The 20,572-nt window shown below is 30.1% G+C and overlaps 3 protein-coding genes across 3 annotated transcripts; all 3 read left to right on the forward strand.

Annotated features, from left to right (window-relative positions):
- Positions 1 to 2,053: 2,053 nt before the first annotated feature.
- Positions 2,054 to 4,483, forward strand: LOC101259358 (uncharacterized). The gene is made up of 6 exons (XM_010327083.4): positions 2,054 to 3,139; positions 3,312 to 3,426; positions 3,502 to 3,583; positions 3,681 to 3,732; positions 3,984 to 4,038; positions 4,124 to 4,483. The coding sequence occupies exons 1-6, from the start codon at positions 2,792 to 2,794 to the stop codon at positions 4,249 to 4,251; spliced, it is 780 nt and encodes a 259-aa protein (XP_010325385.1). The 5' UTR covers positions 2,054 to 2,791; the 3' UTR covers positions 4,252 to 4,483.
- A 1,989-nt stretch (positions 4,484 to 6,472) lies between these two features.
- Positions 6,473 to 8,506, forward strand: LOC101259065 (uncharacterized). Its single transcript, XM_004246061.5, has 6 exons — positions 6,473 to 6,840; positions 7,056 to 7,170; positions 7,253 to 7,337; positions 7,432 to 7,483; positions 7,617 to 7,671; positions 7,760 to 8,506. The coding sequence occupies exons 1-6, from the start codon at positions 6,496 to 6,498 to the stop codon at positions 7,927 to 7,929; spliced, it is 822 nt and encodes a 273-aa protein (XP_004246109.1). The 5' UTR covers positions 6,473 to 6,495; the 3' UTR covers positions 7,930 to 8,506.
- A 5,785-nt stretch (positions 8,507 to 14,291) lies between these two features.
- On the forward strand, positions 14,292 to 16,112 carry LOC101247844 (protein SPIRAL1-like 5). The gene is made up of 2 exons (XM_004245523.4): positions 14,292 to 14,650; positions 15,546 to 16,112. The coding sequence occupies exons 1-2, from the start codon at positions 14,411 to 14,413 to the stop codon at positions 15,621 to 15,623; spliced, it is 318 nt and encodes a 105-aa protein (XP_004245571.1). The 5' UTR covers positions 14,292 to 14,410; the 3' UTR covers positions 15,624 to 16,112.
- Positions 16,113 to 20,572: the final 4,460 nt, after the last annotated feature.

Consider the following 20,572-nt stretch of genomic DNA (forward strand, 5'->3'; position numbering starts at 1 on the left):
TTAAATCTCATAAATTTTAAATCTTGAATTCGCTTCCGACCGTAGAGTATAGGAGGAGTTGCGTCGCATTCCAGCAAGATTGTCTTTAGCTAAACAAGATTCTTTTCTCCCTAACTGGTGGCATCCAGAAATAGTCAAATTATTTATTTATTCATTCATTTTGACGTAATAGCTTACTCCATTTTAATAACGTCTAAATGATATAAGTCTGTCTGACTGAGAATAAATTCGTGTATACAAGTAATTTATAATATACATTATGAGTTGTCTGGTTTTCATTTTGCTACGTTTTTTAACATAAAATATGCGGCAGACAAATTTCAATACAAATCTATCGGTAGGATTTTGCTGGTTTTTATTTCCATAATATGACTTTAATTTGACAGCTAGCTTATTCAATTTATATAAGATATAACAAAAATTCTTTATATATTTTCTGTTATATTTTAACTATCGCTTTAGTTAGTTCACTATTATTTCAAGAAAGTATTTGACAAATAAAAGTAAGTAAACTATATTTTCTATTTATTATTTTTATAATAAAATTTAAAAGAGTTAAAACGACAGTTAAAATGAGATGGACGGAATGAATATTATATAGTGTATGAATTGAAATTGAAACAACATATTCATAACTTTATGTTGCTGTGCACATGGTCAATAAGGTTGTCTCCTATTACCAACAAAAAATGGTAAAATATTTATTCACAGAAAAAAAAAACAGTTTTCTATGCCAAAGGAAACTTATTATAGAACATTTTTATTTCACTTTCTTTTACATTTTTTTTTAAAAAGAAGAAAATTGACAAAAGAGAAGTGTCATGAACAACTTGAATGAACCTCAATCATAATATTAGTTCTCGATATAGATATAGTGTGAAAGTCTAAATCACTAAGTTAATGTTCTTTCGAGTAAACTAATCATCGATAGAATGATCAATGAATCACAGATTAAAAACGATATAAGAAATATAGTTATATTTATTAGACATTTATCCAATTTTCAACCAAATGCAATAACAAGTTGTAGTAATTATTTGCATTAAATAAATGTATACACTAGTTTCCCAATGCACGTCACCAATAATTCAATTTTCATTCCCAAAAATACAGTAACATGTGGTAAGTAATTCTCTATAATTTTTATTTTTTTTTAAAAAAAAAACATATTTTATGGTTGTGAATCTCTTTATTATTGATTGTAATTGAAGTATACAGTATTATATCCTTATCCACTTACCTATAGTTTCTCACTAATTTTAAATACTACTTGCTAAGGTACATGAATATTTGAATTATTTAGTTGATCACACAAACCTACAACTTCAAAAAACTACTATAATTACGCTTTAGTAGACAAAATTATCTAATACTTATCAAGTGACGATTCTTTTTCAAGATAAAAATAGCACACTTCGAAAAAAGCTTATTTTAATGAACGTAAAACTAAACGAAGAGTATACATTACAACTTTTGAACTATTGTTTTCTTAATAGGATAGAATCATCATGCCTATGTGGTTTGTAGTAAAAGAAAACACACAAAACCTAAAAAACAAGCCATGATGTATCAATCCTAATCTTGACCTAACAATCTACTCTAATTGTGTATTTAAATAATGATTAGTTGCAATATTTTGTATACTTAAATTAACTAATTAGTTGACAAATGTAAATTGCAAGGATTTATTTAACTTCATACATAGTCAACTAATTAGCCTTCGATTTTATTATTAATTATTATTTCCTTTGCTTCAATTATCATAGTATTAGACTCTGTCGTTGTACTATTCTTTTCTTCACTACTGTATACCCCTTTTCATACATGCTTTGAAATGCTTTACTTTAGTTGCGAGTCTTTATCAAAAATGATCGATACATAGTGAAATTACACGGAATATGTTGTTGGTGCGTATATAGTCAACTAATGATAAATAAACACTAAAATCCACATAGGGAATAATTTTTGGTCAAGAAAAAATTAGCTGTCATTGCCTCCCTAGTGATGAACCTACTACAAGAGGCTACTCATAACTTGTCTTTTTGTCATCGAAACAACCTTATTATAGTAGCTACAAAGAAAGGGGCTGTGTTTCTTGAATCAACAAGCAATAATTAAGCTTTATATATAGTCATAAATCATGCAATTGAATTGTCAAAACACTAATAATCATCTTGTTTTGTTGTTAAACAAAGGTTTAAGCAAGATGAAGCATATGTTATTTGACAAGAAGATAAAAGAGCACAGACCACTTCCAAAGAGAGGGCAAGTTAAGACAAGAATAGTTGCCATCGCGTTGCAGTCGTTGGCAGCCATGATCACCATGGCTGCCACTCGACGTTCAAATTCAACCACAAAATCCTAAGAAATACGAAGCATGTAACGACAGGAGAGATTGAAAAGTCAGAGTCGAGTGACCTCAAAGGTTTATAGGAGAGTTTTGTATAGTGTCGTTTTCGTTGGTTTATTGTATTTAGACATCTTCTGTTCACTGTCTTGTAACAAATTTCCAGTGTCTAAAACACAAAAACAAAAACTAGAAAGTAGAAAAATCACATGTTACACATTGTCATAAAACCATCTTGAAGATTTGCTAAATTTGGCTTTATACCAATTGGATACCTTAAGTACAAGAGACATCAAACCAAAAAAAATAAAAAAAAGGCAAGGAACAGGTCCTTTCCTTAATGTCAAGGCATTAAACCAAAGTTTTTATGCTTTTTTTTTTATCAATTATAGGTCCATAAATAGATGATGTATAGTTACAATAGTGTTGATATTATCAACTAAAATGGCATTATCAAGCCAAATTTTCCAGCATAATGTATGGTCCAACTCAAAGTTTACGCGTACCTCGAGTGTCCCTCCGTTATTGAAAGCTAACCATGAACCTGTTAAGAAGCTATCACAACGAAACCTTAAAATACGACGCATCAAGAACAAATCCAACAGTTTGGTCACATTTTCGATGTCAGATCCTGAGAATGGCACGAGTATGAGTGAAGTTTCTCCATCCGACACAATCAGGAAGTTCTACTCAAGTATCAACAACAAGGACATGAATCAACTAGCACTGCTCCTAGCTGAAAAATGTTACTATGATGATTTCTCCTACAGTCAACCATTCCTAAGGAGAGAGGTTACCGCTCTTTTTCTCTCGGAAACATGAATTGTCTTTTCTTTTGTACAACTTTTTGAGCTCAATAACAACCACTACGCCTCTCGTTGAGATCAATTTAAGGATTATCTTATACTAAGGATTCTCTAATATAATTCTAGTGTTTATATCTTCTATTTGTAAATTGATGCAGGAGGTCCTTAAATTTCTGAAGCAACTAGCCACATGCATGGGGAAGAACACAGAGTACTGCATTGAACACATTTATGAGGGAGTTGATCTCACAACTGTGGTAAACTGGCATTTAGGTAATGACGAGTAACTTATTTCTAATGATGAAGATGTGAACATTTGGAACATGACATAAGTACATTTTCATGTAGAGTGGAACAAGAAACAGGTTCCTTTCTCTAGAGGCTGCAGTTGCTACGAGTTATCAAGAGACGGAGAAGAACTAGTCATAAGGTAAATTCAAAGTTTTCTAAGCCCGTGCATGTAACGTTTAGGCCTATTACTATGTCAGCACAAACATTAAGTGCTCTGGTTATGGAAATTGATGCAGGAAAGCTCAAGTAATTGTTGAATCACCAATCAAACCAGGAAGCATAGCTTTGGTATGAATATCATCAATCTTCTATTTCAGAAAAGCGCAAACTAGACAAGCTAATTATCAACAATATGTTATCTAGTGGTATGAATACCACCAAAGTTCTATCTCAGAAAAACACAAACTAGACAAGCTAATTCACCAACATGATATTCACTCTTTTTTCCTGATATTGGCAATTAGCAACAGCAATTCTTGATTCTTGTTCAGTTTCTATTTCATAAATGCTTACAATGTTCCGGTCTTCACATAATGCAGGAAGCATTCCAGAAGGTCATTTCAGTGTGTGATGCTTCTCCTCAGTCTGCTGAATGTATGTTGATTTCTTTATGTTCTTTATATTTTCGCCAACAAGAGAACAAAACTATTCTCAACAGGGCAAACGATTTCCTATGCAGGGTTGTTCCTGTTGGGTCCTCAACTGATAAATTCCTATTCCCGCTACACATCATGGCTCAATTACATGTCAACCTTAAGTCCTTGGAGAGATTCAAAAGATCAGGATCAAACTCCAAAGAATGACTAGCTTTGTAATTAAGCCTAAGGCCTGTTTGGCCATATTTGTAATAAGACTAGTGCTACTAAAAGTAGTGACACTTGGAGATACCTGTTGAAATCTACTCGAAAACAACTGTATGATTGAGTGTTGGGTTCGAGAGAAATTGGAATCACTACCAATATCTCTATTGTTGACTGTTGAATGAACTGTGTTGAATTTCGATCTAAAAATTCAAGTGGTAAGCAATTCTTTATGGAAAGACTTGTCTTTAATGGTTGTGTTAGTGATTCTCAGTACCAAACCTATGAACAGGTGCATCCGTAGATCGATGCATGACATGTCCAAACCTACAAGTAAAAAAAATTGTTCGCGCATCCCGTCTATGTGAGCTTTAGAGAACATGATCTGTCCAAATAAGCATGAATAGGAGGATTACAGTACATTAACAATCATTAAAAATAAAATAGACAAACCATAGATAAGAATTCAAGACTTAAAATGAATCCAAGTGGCAGTTCTTTCTCAGGAAAGGCAACTTGGGATAATGGAAAACCAGACAAAGTGTATAATTAAAACTTCTGCATTGTTTTCTTTATAGGATAGAGTCATCATGCCTACGTGGGTAGTAGAAAAAGAAAACACATAAAGCCAAACAAGCACATATTGTGAATGATTAGTTGCCAAATCTCGTATGCTCAACTAATTGGTCATTGGTTGACATATGAATTGCATGGATTTATTCAACTTCATAGTCAACTAATGATTTGAAAATAAACATTAAAATGAATATACGGAAAATTTCTGGTCAAGAAAAAATTAACTGTCATACCCTCCTCACTGACTTACCTAGTGATGAACCTAATACAAGAGGTTGCTAATAACTTGCCCTTTTGTCATTGAAAGCTGTCGTAGCTACAACAGAAGGGGGACTGTTTCTTAAGTGAGCAAGCAACGTTAGTGGTTGATATAAATAGTCACAATTCATGCAATTGCATTGTCAAAACACTAATAATCATCTTGTTTAGTTGTTAAACAAAGCCTCCAGCAAAATGGCCCTAGAATACATGATGCAGCAGCCACTCCTATGTTACTTGACAAGAAGATTAAAAGGCATAGATCACTTGCTAAGAGAGGGAAAGTTATGACAAGGATAGCTGCCATGGCGTAGCAGTCGTTGGCAGCCATGATCACACTCGACGTTCAAATTCCTCCCCACATCCTTGCTTGAGGAGCTAAGAGTGGGTTATCATCTAAAAAATATGTTGATGGATGGAAAGCGTGAAAAATCCTTTATGCACGAGATAACAATGATGGGAGATTGATTAGTTAGTGTCAGTTTTGCTAATCTCTTGTAACATCTTTCCCTAATCCCTCCCCATCTTGCAAGAGATTTACAAGTCAGAGTCGAGTAACCTCAGGGTTCTTGGAGAGTTTTGTAGTGTCATCTTCCTTGATTTCTTGTATCTAGACATTGTTTTCTCCCAATGTAATGATAATTTTTGAGTGTCCAGAACACCTAGAAAGCAAGGTCTGTATCAATCTACTGTGATCATATTTCCACTTCTATTATAAATATCAGTATTAGCATGGGTATCTACAGCCTTCTCTAATTCCACTAGAGGAGCATAACCCATACTCTTCCAACATCACTTTTATTAATGTTTGAGCTGCTTGCACACACCTCGACTAATTCCACCAGTACCTACTACCGAGCAACATCATAGGTTTCGGGTAACTCTTCCCATAAAGGATTGGACATATGGAGAAAGTTTGCCTAATGCCTTTTTTGTCTCCATAGGAATTTGAACCTGAGAGCTCATGGTCCCCCCTGACTTCATTGACCACGAAGCCCCACCCATGCATTCAATTTTTTTAGTTACTTTCTCATCTACACTTTGACAAAAAAACATGAACTACAAAAAAAAAACTTTAAATGGAAGTCGCAAATGACAAGAATGCTAAGCCCCACCACCCACCCCCACACCCACCCAACCAAAAAGGAAAGAAAGAATAGGATAAGAAAATAATCAGAAAATGAAAACCAAGAAAGTAGAGAATCTCATGCCATCTGAAGATGACTAAATTTGGCTTTATACTTAGTTGGTACCTTAAGTACAGAGGAAGGCAGAGACATAAAAGCAACAATTTCAGGAAAAGAATAGGTCCTTTTCCCAATGCCAAAGCTTAGAACCAAAGTTTTTATGCCTTTTCCTATCATGGGTCCATAAATAGATAACACATAGTTTCTATAGTGCTGCTATATACACTAAAATGGCATTTTCTGGCCAACTTCTCCAGCATAGTGTATGGTCTAAAGCGGAGTTTACGCATACCCTGAGCATCCCTCCATTGAAAGCTAACCATGAATCAGTTACGAAAGTATCACAACGAAGACTTAAAATACGGGGCATCAAGAGCAAATATAACTGTTTGGTCACATTTTCAATGTTAAATCCTGAGAATGGCACGAGTATGAATGCATGTTCTCCATCCGACACAATCAAGAAGTTCTACTCTAGCATCAACAGCAAGGACATGAACCAACTAGCACTGCTCATAGATAAAGATTGTTTTTTTGATGATTTCTCCTACACTAAACCATTCCAAGGGAGAAAGGTTACCTCTCTCTTTCTCACAGAGATATGAATTGTACTTTTCTTTTGTCCAACTGTCTGAGCTCAATCCCACGCTAGTTTCAATCAACTCTATATTCATAAATACTCTGGTTTTGATCCATAATATGTCTACACTAAGTACTTAAGGATTATCTAACACTAAGGATTCCTTAATATACTCTAGTGGTTATAACTCTTATTTGTAAATTGATGCAGGAGGCTCTAAAATTTCTGGGGCAACTAACCACATGCATGGGGAAGAACACAAAGTTCTACATAGAGAACATTTATGAGGGAGTTGATCTCACAACTGTGGTAAACTGGCATTTAGGTAACGACAAATAAATTGTTTCTAGAATCCAATGACAATGTAAATATTGGAACATGACAAAAGTATATTTTGGTTAATGCAGAGTGGAACAAGAAACAGGTTCCTTTCACTAGAGGTTGCAGCTGCTACGAGTTATCAAGAGAAGGAGATCAAGAACTAGTCATAAAGTAAACTCCAAAGTTTTCTAAAGCCATGTTAGCTTTAATCCTATTACTATGTTATCACTAGCATTAAATTCCCTGGAAATGGAAATTCATGCAGGAAAGCTCAAGTAATCCTTGAATCGCCAATCAAACCAGGAAGCTTCGCTTTGGTACAAATATCAGTACCAAGATGTTCATTGTTTTTTTTTTTTTGATATTGGCAAGTCAACAACTGCAATTCTTGATTCTTGTTCAGTTTCTATTCAATTGACGCATGCGGTGTTCTTGTCTTGAAAAATGCAGGAAGTGTTCCAGAAGGTCATTTCAGTATGTGATGCTTTCCCTGAGGCTGCTGAATGTATGTTGATTTCTTTATGTTCTTTATATTTTCATCAAACAAGAGAATGGAAATAATCTCAACAAGGAAAAAACATATTCATACGCAGGGTTGTTTCTGATGAGTCCCCTTCTGTTACCAAGTATCTACAATATAGCTCTCCACACGAGCATACGTCCAATTCTTTCCTGCTACCACAAGTTATGGAGCTTCATAGTTGCATTTCTGACACTTATCTACACGATATTACTGTTCATTATAAAGAAATTCCAAGAGTAGAACATGTTCACAGCTTGACACTCATGACATTGGACAACATTCAAGACTTCACTTTTCGTACATACATATAGACGGTAGAAGACAAGACAAGACAAGACTCCACATTCATTACAAGCACAGTAAAACCTTTTAACTTTTCTTACATCTATAGGCAGAAGGCATAAGCCATTAACCATATCAGTTATCAATCATCGTTGCTATCTCGTGATGACCATGATTCAAGCAATGAAAGAGCAACTAGAGGTCCAAGGAAAGGAGGGACCGGAGGTGGCCTGCTAAAAGCGACGAGGGGTTCAATCTTCTCCGCCTTGATTTGAGCTTCGCCGGCATCATCATTTGCTTGCTTCTTAGGGGTCATTATTCCAACTGTATCAAAGTTTGTCATTATTCAGTTATTCATAGTCAAACAACTTCTTCATCAACTATGATCTTCTTGTACATTTGTAATAACAATTCTATCTCCATACGACATTTATACAACACTCTACCTGTTTCAAAACGAAATAATCTCCTATACCATTCCATTAATAATGTTATTTTACACAACATCAATAAAACTTCCAACAATTCATATTCATTTCAATGTTCACATGTTAAACTTTTTTTGTTTCATTTTTGCTGACAAACTACAATTTTCTCCACTACCACCATCTACACACAAAAAATGAAGATATCATTTGTTATGTAGTTCCAAAGCATATATTTTTATTTTATTACCAACCTTTTGAGATAAAACAATCGAGTTGCACGAAAACTGGCACACATACCAAGATTATTCAAAAAGAAAACATATACAAAGTTTTGAAATTACCAATTCTACTTCCAGATGGAAATATGTTTTTGAATTTGCTTATCTCAGGAACTAAAGTTTTAGTTCGAATCATTTCACCAAAGTCCTGCAAAACATGAAAAAAAATTGTGAAAATAAACATAAAATATTGAATTAAGGAACAAACTAACACAACCCATGATCAAAAAGATTGATGAAATTGAAGAAATATACCACAAAATTTTAACTTTTTTTGCTTAAAAAAACGGATTTTTTTTTCTTAGAAAATTGTCAGCAGTTCCAAGGTGGTCGGAACAAAAAAAAAAGGACTTGAAGAATGTTCTTGAAAGTTCAAATGGGCCTAATGGGTTTTTGGGTACGGGCTGGGCCTTTATATGGGCCCCCATGTAAGAAGGATTATTTGGGCCTTGTACATTTGCAAATAAAGCCCATTTGAAGATTGTTGGGCTAGTCCGTTTCTTTAGCTGGACCATTAGTGTTTTCGAGGGTCATTTTGCGCTTTTATCTCTATCTTGTGTTGGTCTTTAACTTTTAGCGAATAAAACGAATGTAGACAAACTCAAAGTTCATACGTTATAAGCAGGGGCGGAACCACCTTGGTACAGGGGGTTCATTCGAACACCCTTCGACGTAAAATTATACAATTTATACGTGGTTAAAATAATATTCATGTATATATAGTAGATGTTGAACCCCCTTTGACTATTCCGTATGTCTATTTCTACGAACTTTTAACCCCTTTATTGAAAATCCTGGATCCGTCATTGGGTATAAGTTAGTAATTTTTGTATCTGGACGAGCATGTCTTCAGTTTTTAAAGAACTTGTGTCCTATTTTATAAAGTCAATTTTTAAATGACAAATATTAAAGATCAAACTATTTGAAAGATAAAAAATGCATTTTATGTGGTTTTACTTGTATTTTCATGACTATAATGATACAGTAACCCTATCGCGTTGTAGTCATTGTCATATCCATTGTTCGATTGTTGAATTTATCCATATCCTATATTTTAACGTGAAATATTGTTTTATGTTTTATTAAAAGATCTATAAGATTTCAACAAATATTATCTTTGACATCATAATTTGAACTTTTTAATGAATTCAAGTCAATGATAAATACGAGAAAAATTTATTAAGGTGAAAAGTTTTTTTTATAAAAAATATATATATATCAACCTAAAAAGACATGAAACCTAACATCTTAATTAGTAGATTACAACTCATAAAAACACAAAACTCAACAATTGGAACCCACTAAGCCTATAACCCCATTGCAATTAGTCATTAAACCACACTGCCATCTGATTGTGAAATTGTACCTATTTATAACTATTTATCCATTGCAATTTTGGGTACCATATATTTTACTTTATTTTAAAGTCGATAAACTTATAAATTATACGATCGTGAGATGTATAACTTAAATGATGATCGTAAATAGTATATATATTTGATTATTAAATAAGAGGAATTTAGAGTGTTGTTTATGAACTTTTATGAATTCAGTATTTTTTATTCAACTTTATTTATGAATAAATAAATTTATTGTAAATTTAATTATTATTGCATACTAACGTGAGATCGTTATAAAAACTCATCATCTCTAATAAAATGCTAGACAATATTTATCAAATCAATGAGATAAATTTTTTTGGTCTAAACTATAGGGTACAACCAGCTAATTAATTAGGTTAAGTCATCCTCAATTAATGTAAGATGTTTTTCGAGGGCCATATAGAACTAAACATCATTATATTTCTTGGAATCTTTATTTCCTTATTATTTAAATAAATTAAATAATTATTATTATTAATGTATTGAGAATCACTAAATATTTGCAATTCTAATTGCTCATTGAGTGAACATAAAAATACTGTCCAAGATAATTAAGAAAAAGACAATTAGCTAAATATCAGTGACTTAATATTGTGCCAATCAATATGATTGACAAAAGATTTGAAATAATTACACGTAACAGATAGTTAATTAAGTTATATATATATATATAAATAAATAAATTGATTGAATCGCGTCGTTTAAAACTTATGTACTATTTAACTATATAGTTTGAAACTATAATTTTATAAAGGTATATGCGATTTAAAGTCTTTGTCAAATGATATCTCAAAATTGCATATATGCAACTAAAAGTGAAGTGAAACAGGAACCATGAGCAAGTAAATTCATATGATTCATTTACTTTTAAAATATATCAATTACACACCCTTTTTTTACTAACGCATACAAAATCAACTTTAACTAATTTAAAATCAAAATATACTTAGTATATTATTAGAATATATAGCAACAAAAATCACCACTTTTCGATCAAATCTATTAGAATTTGACTCATTAATAATATTTTCAATGTCACTTTCTTTGATAATATTGTATCGATGAGCTAACTTTTGATAGGACGTTGTGATTTTTAGATAGTGATATTACATCACAAATCAGTGGGTAAGCTAAAATAGAGGATGATGACTCAAATCAATATAATAGCTTTACCCTACAAGTACCCTTCCTACCGAACTCTCCCTTTTATTTACTAAATATAAATAAATATTTGGGTTTTTTTTTAATTCGGTGTTCGAATATTCAGTATTTGTATCGAAATTTATTTAATTAGAAGGATAAGCATTCACTAATAATATTTTTTTTATGTCAAGACTCATATTTGAGATTTAATATTCAATATCTATATTAAAATTTGATTAATTTGAATTCGTACTATTAACAAGTAAGACTCTATTCCGAATACTTACTAATAATAATTTTTCTATTTTTAGGATTCCAATTCGAGATCTTTATACTCCTAATCTAAAGAAAACTTTTTACTTCTTTCGGTTTAACCTTTTCTTTTTTCATTTAAGTTTTGTATAATTCACTCTTTGGGTCCATTTGATATTTTTTGACAATCAAGTCTATAACTACTCACCTTTTTTATTTATTCAAAATAATCTAATTATCTTGATTTAACACCATTAATGAACTTTTTTATTAAGCTATAACACGTGTTAACTCATATTACCCATTAAAGTTGATTGACAGTATATATTTGAATCATATATTACACTTTACATTAACCTATTCCCAATATAGAATGATGTTAATCCAATGTATTAACCCTTTCTTGTAGTTGTTTTTTTTTCTATCAATTATTGGTATCATATGTGATTTAATTATTATATTATTGTGTATTATTTTCCATAACGATCTATTTCGTTATAGTTACTATTATTATTTTTGTTTTTCATTCTTCAAGCTATTTTGAAATGTTTTATCTGAATCAAGATTTATCAGATAACGGTAATATATGAATAAAATATATTTTTATTCTTTGCATACCCTAGTTATGAAGTTGCATAAATTAAAGTTGTTGTTTCCTATTCATGATCATTACTTTATTCATTGATTCATTTGGCTTAGCTAATTCAAGAATCTTTTATTTTATAATTTTATATTTTTCCTGTCTCTAGTCAATGAAAAAACAAAATTATTATGTTGTATGTAAATTGAATAGATCTAATCTTATCTAAGCCTATGTCCCAGAGTGTACTACTCCTAGGATATCTATCAGGCAAAATTGATTGGTAACATTGACCAAAAAAAAGTGATAAAAGAATATGATTTAACATTTTCAACCTTTTATGTATAAAAATGTACAAATTTATATTTAACGATGAAAATATCTAATATCTCAACACCAAATTTGATTTTTACGTTAATCGTCTTAAGCACTAGGTCATAAAGTCATGATTTGGAATCTCATATTTTTGAGGATTCTATTTTTTTAAATAAAAAAGGAGTAATTATATAGATATTTTAAAAAATAAAATTATATGTACTTTTAAATTTCTTTTAAACAAAAGGTAAGAAGTGATTATTCAAAGTGGTTAATTTCAACTTTCCTAAGGGAATGAAATAAATTTTGGGGATTATTTCCTTATGTGAGAAAAGAAGAATGTACTTTGTTATTTATTTCTTAATAAGTTGATTATTTATCATATATTTAGCTTTTTTTATTTTTTATTTTATTATTTTTATTGTTAATATTGAATTTTTTCCTATAAAACAACTATAGTTGCTTACAAGTTACAACAGAACAAAATTATTTTTTGGTATCTTTTTCAAAATTTTAAAAAGTATCACATTTATTATGTTGAAGGAACCCAATACTATTTCGATATCTTTATATCAATTTTCATTATATTTTTGAGTTACGTTTTATTATTATAACTTTATTTTATAGTTTTTTCTGAAAATTTGTAATTATTGTTATTCTTAGTTCGTAAATATATATATTGTTGTTTTAGTTATTATTTAAATTTATTCAATTTAAATATATCTATTTATTTCGATCTAAAAAAAAGAGTAAAAGAAAAAATTGTAGGATTAAATAAATTCCAAAAAAGAGCACTTGGTAGATTTTAACAAATAATAAATTTTGAACCAAAAAATATGGGGATGCTCTTCAAATGAACAAGGCATTAATAGAGTTGAGTTAGATGATAATAATATCCAAAAAAAAAAATGTAGAAGAATTTGGTGAAAACTGTGGCATAATTTTCGATAATAAAGAACTCCTAAATAATTTAAATTGTTACATCCCTAAAAATAAATGTGACAATTTCTTTTATAAAAAAGTTAAATAAATAAATAAATATTAGAATTCCTTCCTAAAGTTCGACTTTAAATCCCTAATTTTATCGAGTCTGCTTTTACGTCAGTCAATCCTATGTTTGCTAATATTTATGAATTGAATTTATATACTGATAACTACTTACAAGTAAAAAATAATTGATTAATCTAAATTATAATATGGTGTACCATGGTCCATGTAGTTGTCTTATGTACTCTTATGTATTGCATTTTTTCTAAATCTTTTCATCCACTTCTTTTATAGCCATTTGGTATCGAGTATACACTAATTCGATTATTATATTAATTTATAAGAAGGGGTTGATAATATTTTTGATATGAAGTACAGAATTCACAAAAATTGAAATTCATAAAATTTATTTTTAAAATTTTTAATTAAAAACGAAGAAATACTTATCTATCCCAGTATCACACTCCTACTACACTCTTGGTGGTTAAATAAGACACTTTATGATTTTGCTTTTTTTCTATAGCCCCATTGCCAATTTGCCATTACGAATTGTTGTTTATCCATATTATATAATTTCATAAATTTGAAATAAAATTTGGAGATTATTGTTGTTTATCCATATTAAAATAAATTTGAAATAAAATTTGGAGATTATTTTAAACAATTGTGTTTAATTATCAAATTAATCAATTTCAATTTCAAATTTGAATATAAAATTTGAAAATTAAAAACATATTTTTTAAGTTTTTTTTAAAAAAAGTTCACTCATAAAACGTCGTATTTAGAAAAACTTTTGCTCAACTTAAAATTCAAATACTTTCCTTTTAATTTCAAATATCAATCAATTCATATCCAAACATGATCAGAGTTTCACTTTTAACTATTATTGCCTTTTTTTTTTAGTGATAATGCCCTAATTACATTTGTACTAATTACCAATATAAAAAGGGGAAACCACACTTAACTTTCAAGGACAAAAGGGCTAAATCCTTCTTTCTACTAAACACAAGTTAATTAATCAAAATCCTTTTTATTTCTTCCTTAATCCCTCAAAATAATTCTTTTTTTTTTAAAATGGAGAAATCTCCAAATTCATCTAGAGGTGTTAGCTATGGTGGAGGACAAAGTTCATTAGGTTATTTATTTGGTGATGATAAAAAACAACAAAAAATTGATGAACCTCCACCTTCTCCAACTATTCTAGCACCTCCTTATGGAATTGATGATGATACAAATTATTCACAAAATAATTCTAATACTACTTCAATTACTTACCAAAGATCTCAAGGCCAAAATTCAGGAATATTCATTACTGTGAGTATATATTATTTTATGTTTATATAAATTAATATAATTGTCCTTGGTTAATTAATAATCAAGAAAGTATGATCAATAGATCTAGTGATTGTAATTTTTGTATTGCCTTTGGTTTTAAAAAAATAAAATTGTCAAGAAAGAGTTTGTTTATTTGATTTTTTTTTTAATCTTTCATTTATTCATAGTTATCAAATTCATTGATTAGTAGCTTGAATATGTGGAGAAATTTCTCTTTTTTTTTTTATTGCCCTTGATTATTTATTTATTATCAAGAAAGTAATGTTTATGTTCATTTGATTTATTTTTCCTTTTTTCTTTCATAGGTCTCGCTTTTCAGATCTATTTACTAGTAGCTTGAAAATATTGAGAATTCTACTAGAAAAATATGAAATCAGCTATGAAATTTATCGATAATTTTTAGATGACTATAGCGAAATAGATCCTAGCTCTATATCTAACTGAAATTCGCAAAGTTTTGTCTAATTCCTTCCTTCAAGAACCTCTTATGATTTTTATTTTAATTGTCCTTCGTTAATAATCAATAATTTTGTTCATTTGATTTACTTCCGTTTCTACTCTTTTTATTCATTTATAATTCTCAGATTTATTTACTAGTAGCTTGAAAATATATAGAGAGGGCTTCTAATGATTTTCATTTTTATTTGTTTATTATCAAGATTTTATTCATTTGTTTTGTATAATGCTGATATGACTCATATAAGCTTAATTAGACCGACATAGTCAGTAAGGATTTATATAGCCAACCCTCGTGTTTTAGTTTCTCTTGGTATATCAAGAGGGTTAATTATTTCTTCATGTACCATTTTCATATTATATAGTTGTAATTATTATTATTTTTTCTTTGTTTATTTAATTTATATTTTTAATTTAGGGTCGTCCATCAACAAAAGTGAACTCAGTTCCAGGAGGAGATTCATCATTGGGCTATTTGTTTGGAGATAAGTCTTGATATTTCTTCATGATCTATCTAATTAACTTCTAAAGCATGGCTGAAGTTTAATTAATTAGGGTTTGAATAATGGAGAAATTTTCAATTTCTCTATAGTTTCAATATTTATGTTTTGCCTATGCAAGGGAGCCTCGGAGCAACGATAAAGTTGTCTCTGTGAGATCTATATGTCATGAGTTTAAACTCATACGCAAAAAGCAAAAAATATCGGCATTATGACAGACTTTCTACGTCACATGATAGTAGTTGGTGCGATCAGGCTATCCACCCCCTTTAATTTGCATATTTTAAAATTCCAATGTTTGTAATTGTGTGTGCTAGTATTAATTAGTAGTTTATTAATCTAAATTTGTGTGGTTGTGTGAGAAGTTAATATAAGTGTATTATATGATGAAGATCATCATGCAAGTTTCTTTAGGGTTTGTAAGGTTTTCAGTATTATGTATTTTATATAATAGGTTGTAATAAAGGGGTCTTTGCTTTCTTTAATTGTTCTAAATTTGTCATGATCCATATTTGATTTAAAAAGAGCTTTGAACAAATATTTTCCAAATATTAATTATAAAATATCCTCTTTTTCTCTTTTAATAGAAAGAAAGAATATTATAGTTTCCCCCCAATAATATTTGCTGGGGTCATTACTTTTGTTTCTCTTTTTTTAGAATACAACTATTAGTTATTTTATGTTCTTTTTTGTTGGCCACAATTAAAGAATAAATTATAGTTTCATGCTCTCAATTAAAAAACTCTTAACATTTTCAGTGATGCAATTGGATACTTTCCTTATTAGTGGGAATATTGCTCTCCTTTGCTTGGACCAAACCCTAATTCCTCTCTCCCCACCCACCCCATTCAATCGATCACTGACGGAGTCAAGATTTTATCAAGAAAAATTAACATATAGATTAAAAAAATACACACACGAAAAAGTCAAGAAAATTCAATATCTACTGATACTAATATTATTTTTTGGCATGGACGGTTCACAACCCATCTCCAACTCTACATGAACAAAGGTGAATTCAGAATTTCACGAATTTTATGGGTTTTCAACATTTTCAAATTATAAAGTAACTTGATATCATATGTGTCACCCTTATCACGGGAGAGGTAACAAAGCTTAAGAAACTAGTTGATTATTGTGTTCTCAATATAGATATGTACAGGATTTGTGCAAAAGTTATTGAGTTCTCGAAAAATCTGTTCCCATCACCCTAGATCTACATCGCCTTAGCACAATTCTGAAGCTTATCAGAAGTCTCTAGTTCAATACGGCCTATCAATTCTCCAAATTAATTGAGCACATAGCGATTATTTTTCTTCTTCTCTTAGATATATTGTGTTTACTGCTTATTTTTCTTCTTACGGTAATTAAATTTATTGTTCCACTAGTCACTCATAAGGCCATTATCATTGTTATATGCATGATATATATAGATTGATATTTTATAATAAGAGCATCTTAAAACAACAAATTCCACATGAAAAAGGAACAACAAATAATGGAACTTGAAATGACTAAAGCCTTGTTTTCAGTGGTTTAGACATATTGTCATTTTTGTCATGTAGAATATGTTATTTGATGGTGGTTAATTTATTATTTTCTGCATTAATAATCACATTTATTTTGTGATGCAAATTAAATTTCAAATTAATCACAAGTGGTTCTTGACTATTTATGTATAATGTGGGACTAGGAGTTGATTAGATTAGAGATAACATTTGCATGGTTATAATAAAGGTTCAACATTATAATCATGTCCACTCCTTCCTTCAGACATGGATGGCTTTAAGATTGACATGTTGCTTCATACCCTACTAGTACTCTCCATTCTTAAAAGTTATACTTTCTTCGTTTTAATTTATTTGTCTGACTTAAATTTAACACAAATTTATAAAAGTAAATAGATTGTTTTAATATTATGGTCTTTGGTTGAGCACCTCCACCGTCAACTAGTTGGTTGAGGGATCGAGTCACGCTGGATGACAATAAGAATACTAAGTGTGGGGGAAAACAATAGGTAGAATGTATAAAAAATATTCTTTAGTCTTATGGTTTTAAATATGTCATGTGAAAAGATAAAATTAAAAAAAATCGCTAAAAAAAAGTTCTATTTTTCTATTAGTTTGTCAGGAGCTTGCTTGAAGATTTACTTATTGTTTTTAGTGAATTTAACTCACTTTGTGTAGCGTCTGAATAGCAACGAATTAAAGAATCATATTATATACTTTTAGAATGTCAATGTACTTTATACGATACTTAACAATTAATTCATTTATAGGATGTACTTAAAAACTCCAAAAAAATAATAATATAAACTTAGAATAAAAGTCATCCATATAAGTAAAGGTTAATAAAAATTAATTATTTAGCTTGTCACCATTTCTATTGGGAGTTCAAAAGGCTAGTGGGCTCATACTACCAATGGCCCATTTGGGATAATTAGCTAGTGGGCTGATGTTGTTATGGCCCATTAGGGATAATTGGATAGTGGGCTGATATTGTTATGGCCCATTTGGGATATTTGGATAGTGGGCTGATGTTGTTATGGCCCATATTGGCTAGTGGACTCATATTGTAGATGACCCATTGAATTTGGGCTGAAAAGCCACAAATCCCAGGTCATGACAGGCCAAATCCACTGGCAAGTAGTAACGGATGAATTGCCGAGTAAATAGATCAGATCCGGACACAGCCAGTGACGGATCTGGAATTTTCACGAGGATTCGAACTTGGGTTTACTTGTAAAATTGAACCCTCTTCACCTATCGGCCAAGGGTCACACTTGTGTTAGTGGAGTCAAAAGTTATTATATACATATAAATTTTTAAAAACTGATTAAATATACATATATGTAGGATGTTATTTTTCAACGATGTGGATTCATATGAACCACTTAGTTAACCAACTGTAGGTCCGCCACTGGACACGGCTGTTACTTCGCAGCGATATGGTCTGGACACGCTCCTACCACTCCGAGGTACTGGCTAGCCACTTTTTAGTATTATGATTGAAAAGTAATCTTATCATGAAGTTTCAATTAGAGTTGTCAATGTGAATCAAGTTCAATTAATTATATCGTGAAAATGAATACGACTTTAGACATAAAATTCAAAAATCGTAGGCTAATATTTCTCCCCAATTACTGGTTGTCTAATATTTCACAAGTACAGTACAAAGTTGTAGGTGAGATTTGAAAATTTTAAATTAAAAGAAAAGAGTCAATCTATTTCAAAACACAAATAGAATTTCTCGAAAATGACCTTTTTTCATTTGTCACTTTATTTATGGCTATAACAATTTTATATAAGATAAAATTAGATTAAACTGAATGACTTTGTAAATACGATATATGTATAAGTGACTTCAGTGAACTGATCAAATTTGTTAAAGTTGAATTACGATTTAAGTTATTCACTCTTCATTCACATATTCATAATGTGAAAAGAATAGACTCGCTTATACCAACTCAATAAAAAAAAAATATTCTCACTGATCGATACAACGTGTCAATCAATCAAATAATATCCATAAAACTTTAGATAATTAAACCTCAAAACGAAATTTCTTTGATGCTACGTCCTTAACTAATTACGTAGAGCTTAATAAAGATATTGCTTACAAAAATGTGCAAAGTTGGAAATTTCTCCATAATTTGAAATGTGATTCTGCAGAGTTGCTTTTAGTTCTCAATTTTATTTTTTTCAAAAATTAGACACAAAAATACAGGGCTTAAACAGAATATTTAGCCATTTAATTTGGCCATGTAGTGCTTAATCACCCCACCACTAATCACTACTCCTAGTCACAAATTCACCATCCCAATAAAATCAATAATTCAAAACAATTAATTTGAAGTGAGTGGGTGTATATAATAAATATAATTTATATACACCGACAATGTATTAAATTTTTTAATTTGATTTATGATAACAAATAAATTATCTTATTTATAGTTCGAATCGTTATAAGCAATTATCTTTTAAATTATGTAACAGTATAAAACACATATATAATATATTATTATCATTAACATATAAAAATTAGGATAATTTTTATAATATAATTATCAATTATTATTTTAATAAATGACTATATATTATAAAATTTCAAAAAAAAAATAGCTTGACCCGTGACTAGTCCCCTCCTAATGTGGTAGATCATCCCCACATAACTATAACCCGTGATTTTAATTAATTGAATGTGGAGAGTAGTGCACTATTATTGGTGGCAAAAAGGAACAAAGGTATATATATATATTTTTATTTTTTAGAGTTTATATTAAAGCTTCGATTAAAATTGATTTACGTACATACGACATAATCCATTCAGCGTTTGCTATGATATTTTTTATATTAAAAGCTTAAATTTAAAATCTTAAATTAAGAATAGAATAATTTTCGATGATACCCATTTTGTGGTGGTGAAAATGAGTCACGGGATGAGCAAATGTAACAAAATCCGACAAAAGGAATCATCAACTCGTCATGCATGTGTAGACCACAAATACCACTAACCAATGGTCAAACTAAAGATTTTATTTATTAGTAGTTCAACATTTTTTCTAATATATAATAATGTAATATAATATAATGTAGTGGTATGGTGCAAGGAAATTGAAAGAGAGGTGGAGTTCCATAGAGTTACTATACTTTTATCACTTTAAAAAGTGGCAATTCTTTCCATAACTTCCCTTGTAAACATTAGTTTTCTGATCTTCATCGATATGTCTGCTTCAGTGTTGATATTTTTTAATTTTATTTTAATTAATGAGTGTACAATACTTCTGAGGTAGATTTTTTTTTTTCATTTCTAATGCTTGAACTCGAAACTCTAGTTTGATAACAGATCGAAATAAAAATCTTTTTTAAGGAAAATCAAAATATAAAAAAATAAATATGTTAATATATAGGTTATATATATGTGATTATTGTCACTCTCGTGATTA

The sequence above is a fragment of the Solanum lycopersicum genome, chromosome 8, assembly GCF_036512215.1.
Source record: "Solanum lycopersicum chromosome 8, SLM_r2.1".
Lineage (NCBI taxonomy): Eukaryota > Viridiplantae > Streptophyta > Magnoliopsida > Solanales > Solanaceae > Solanum > Solanum lycopersicum.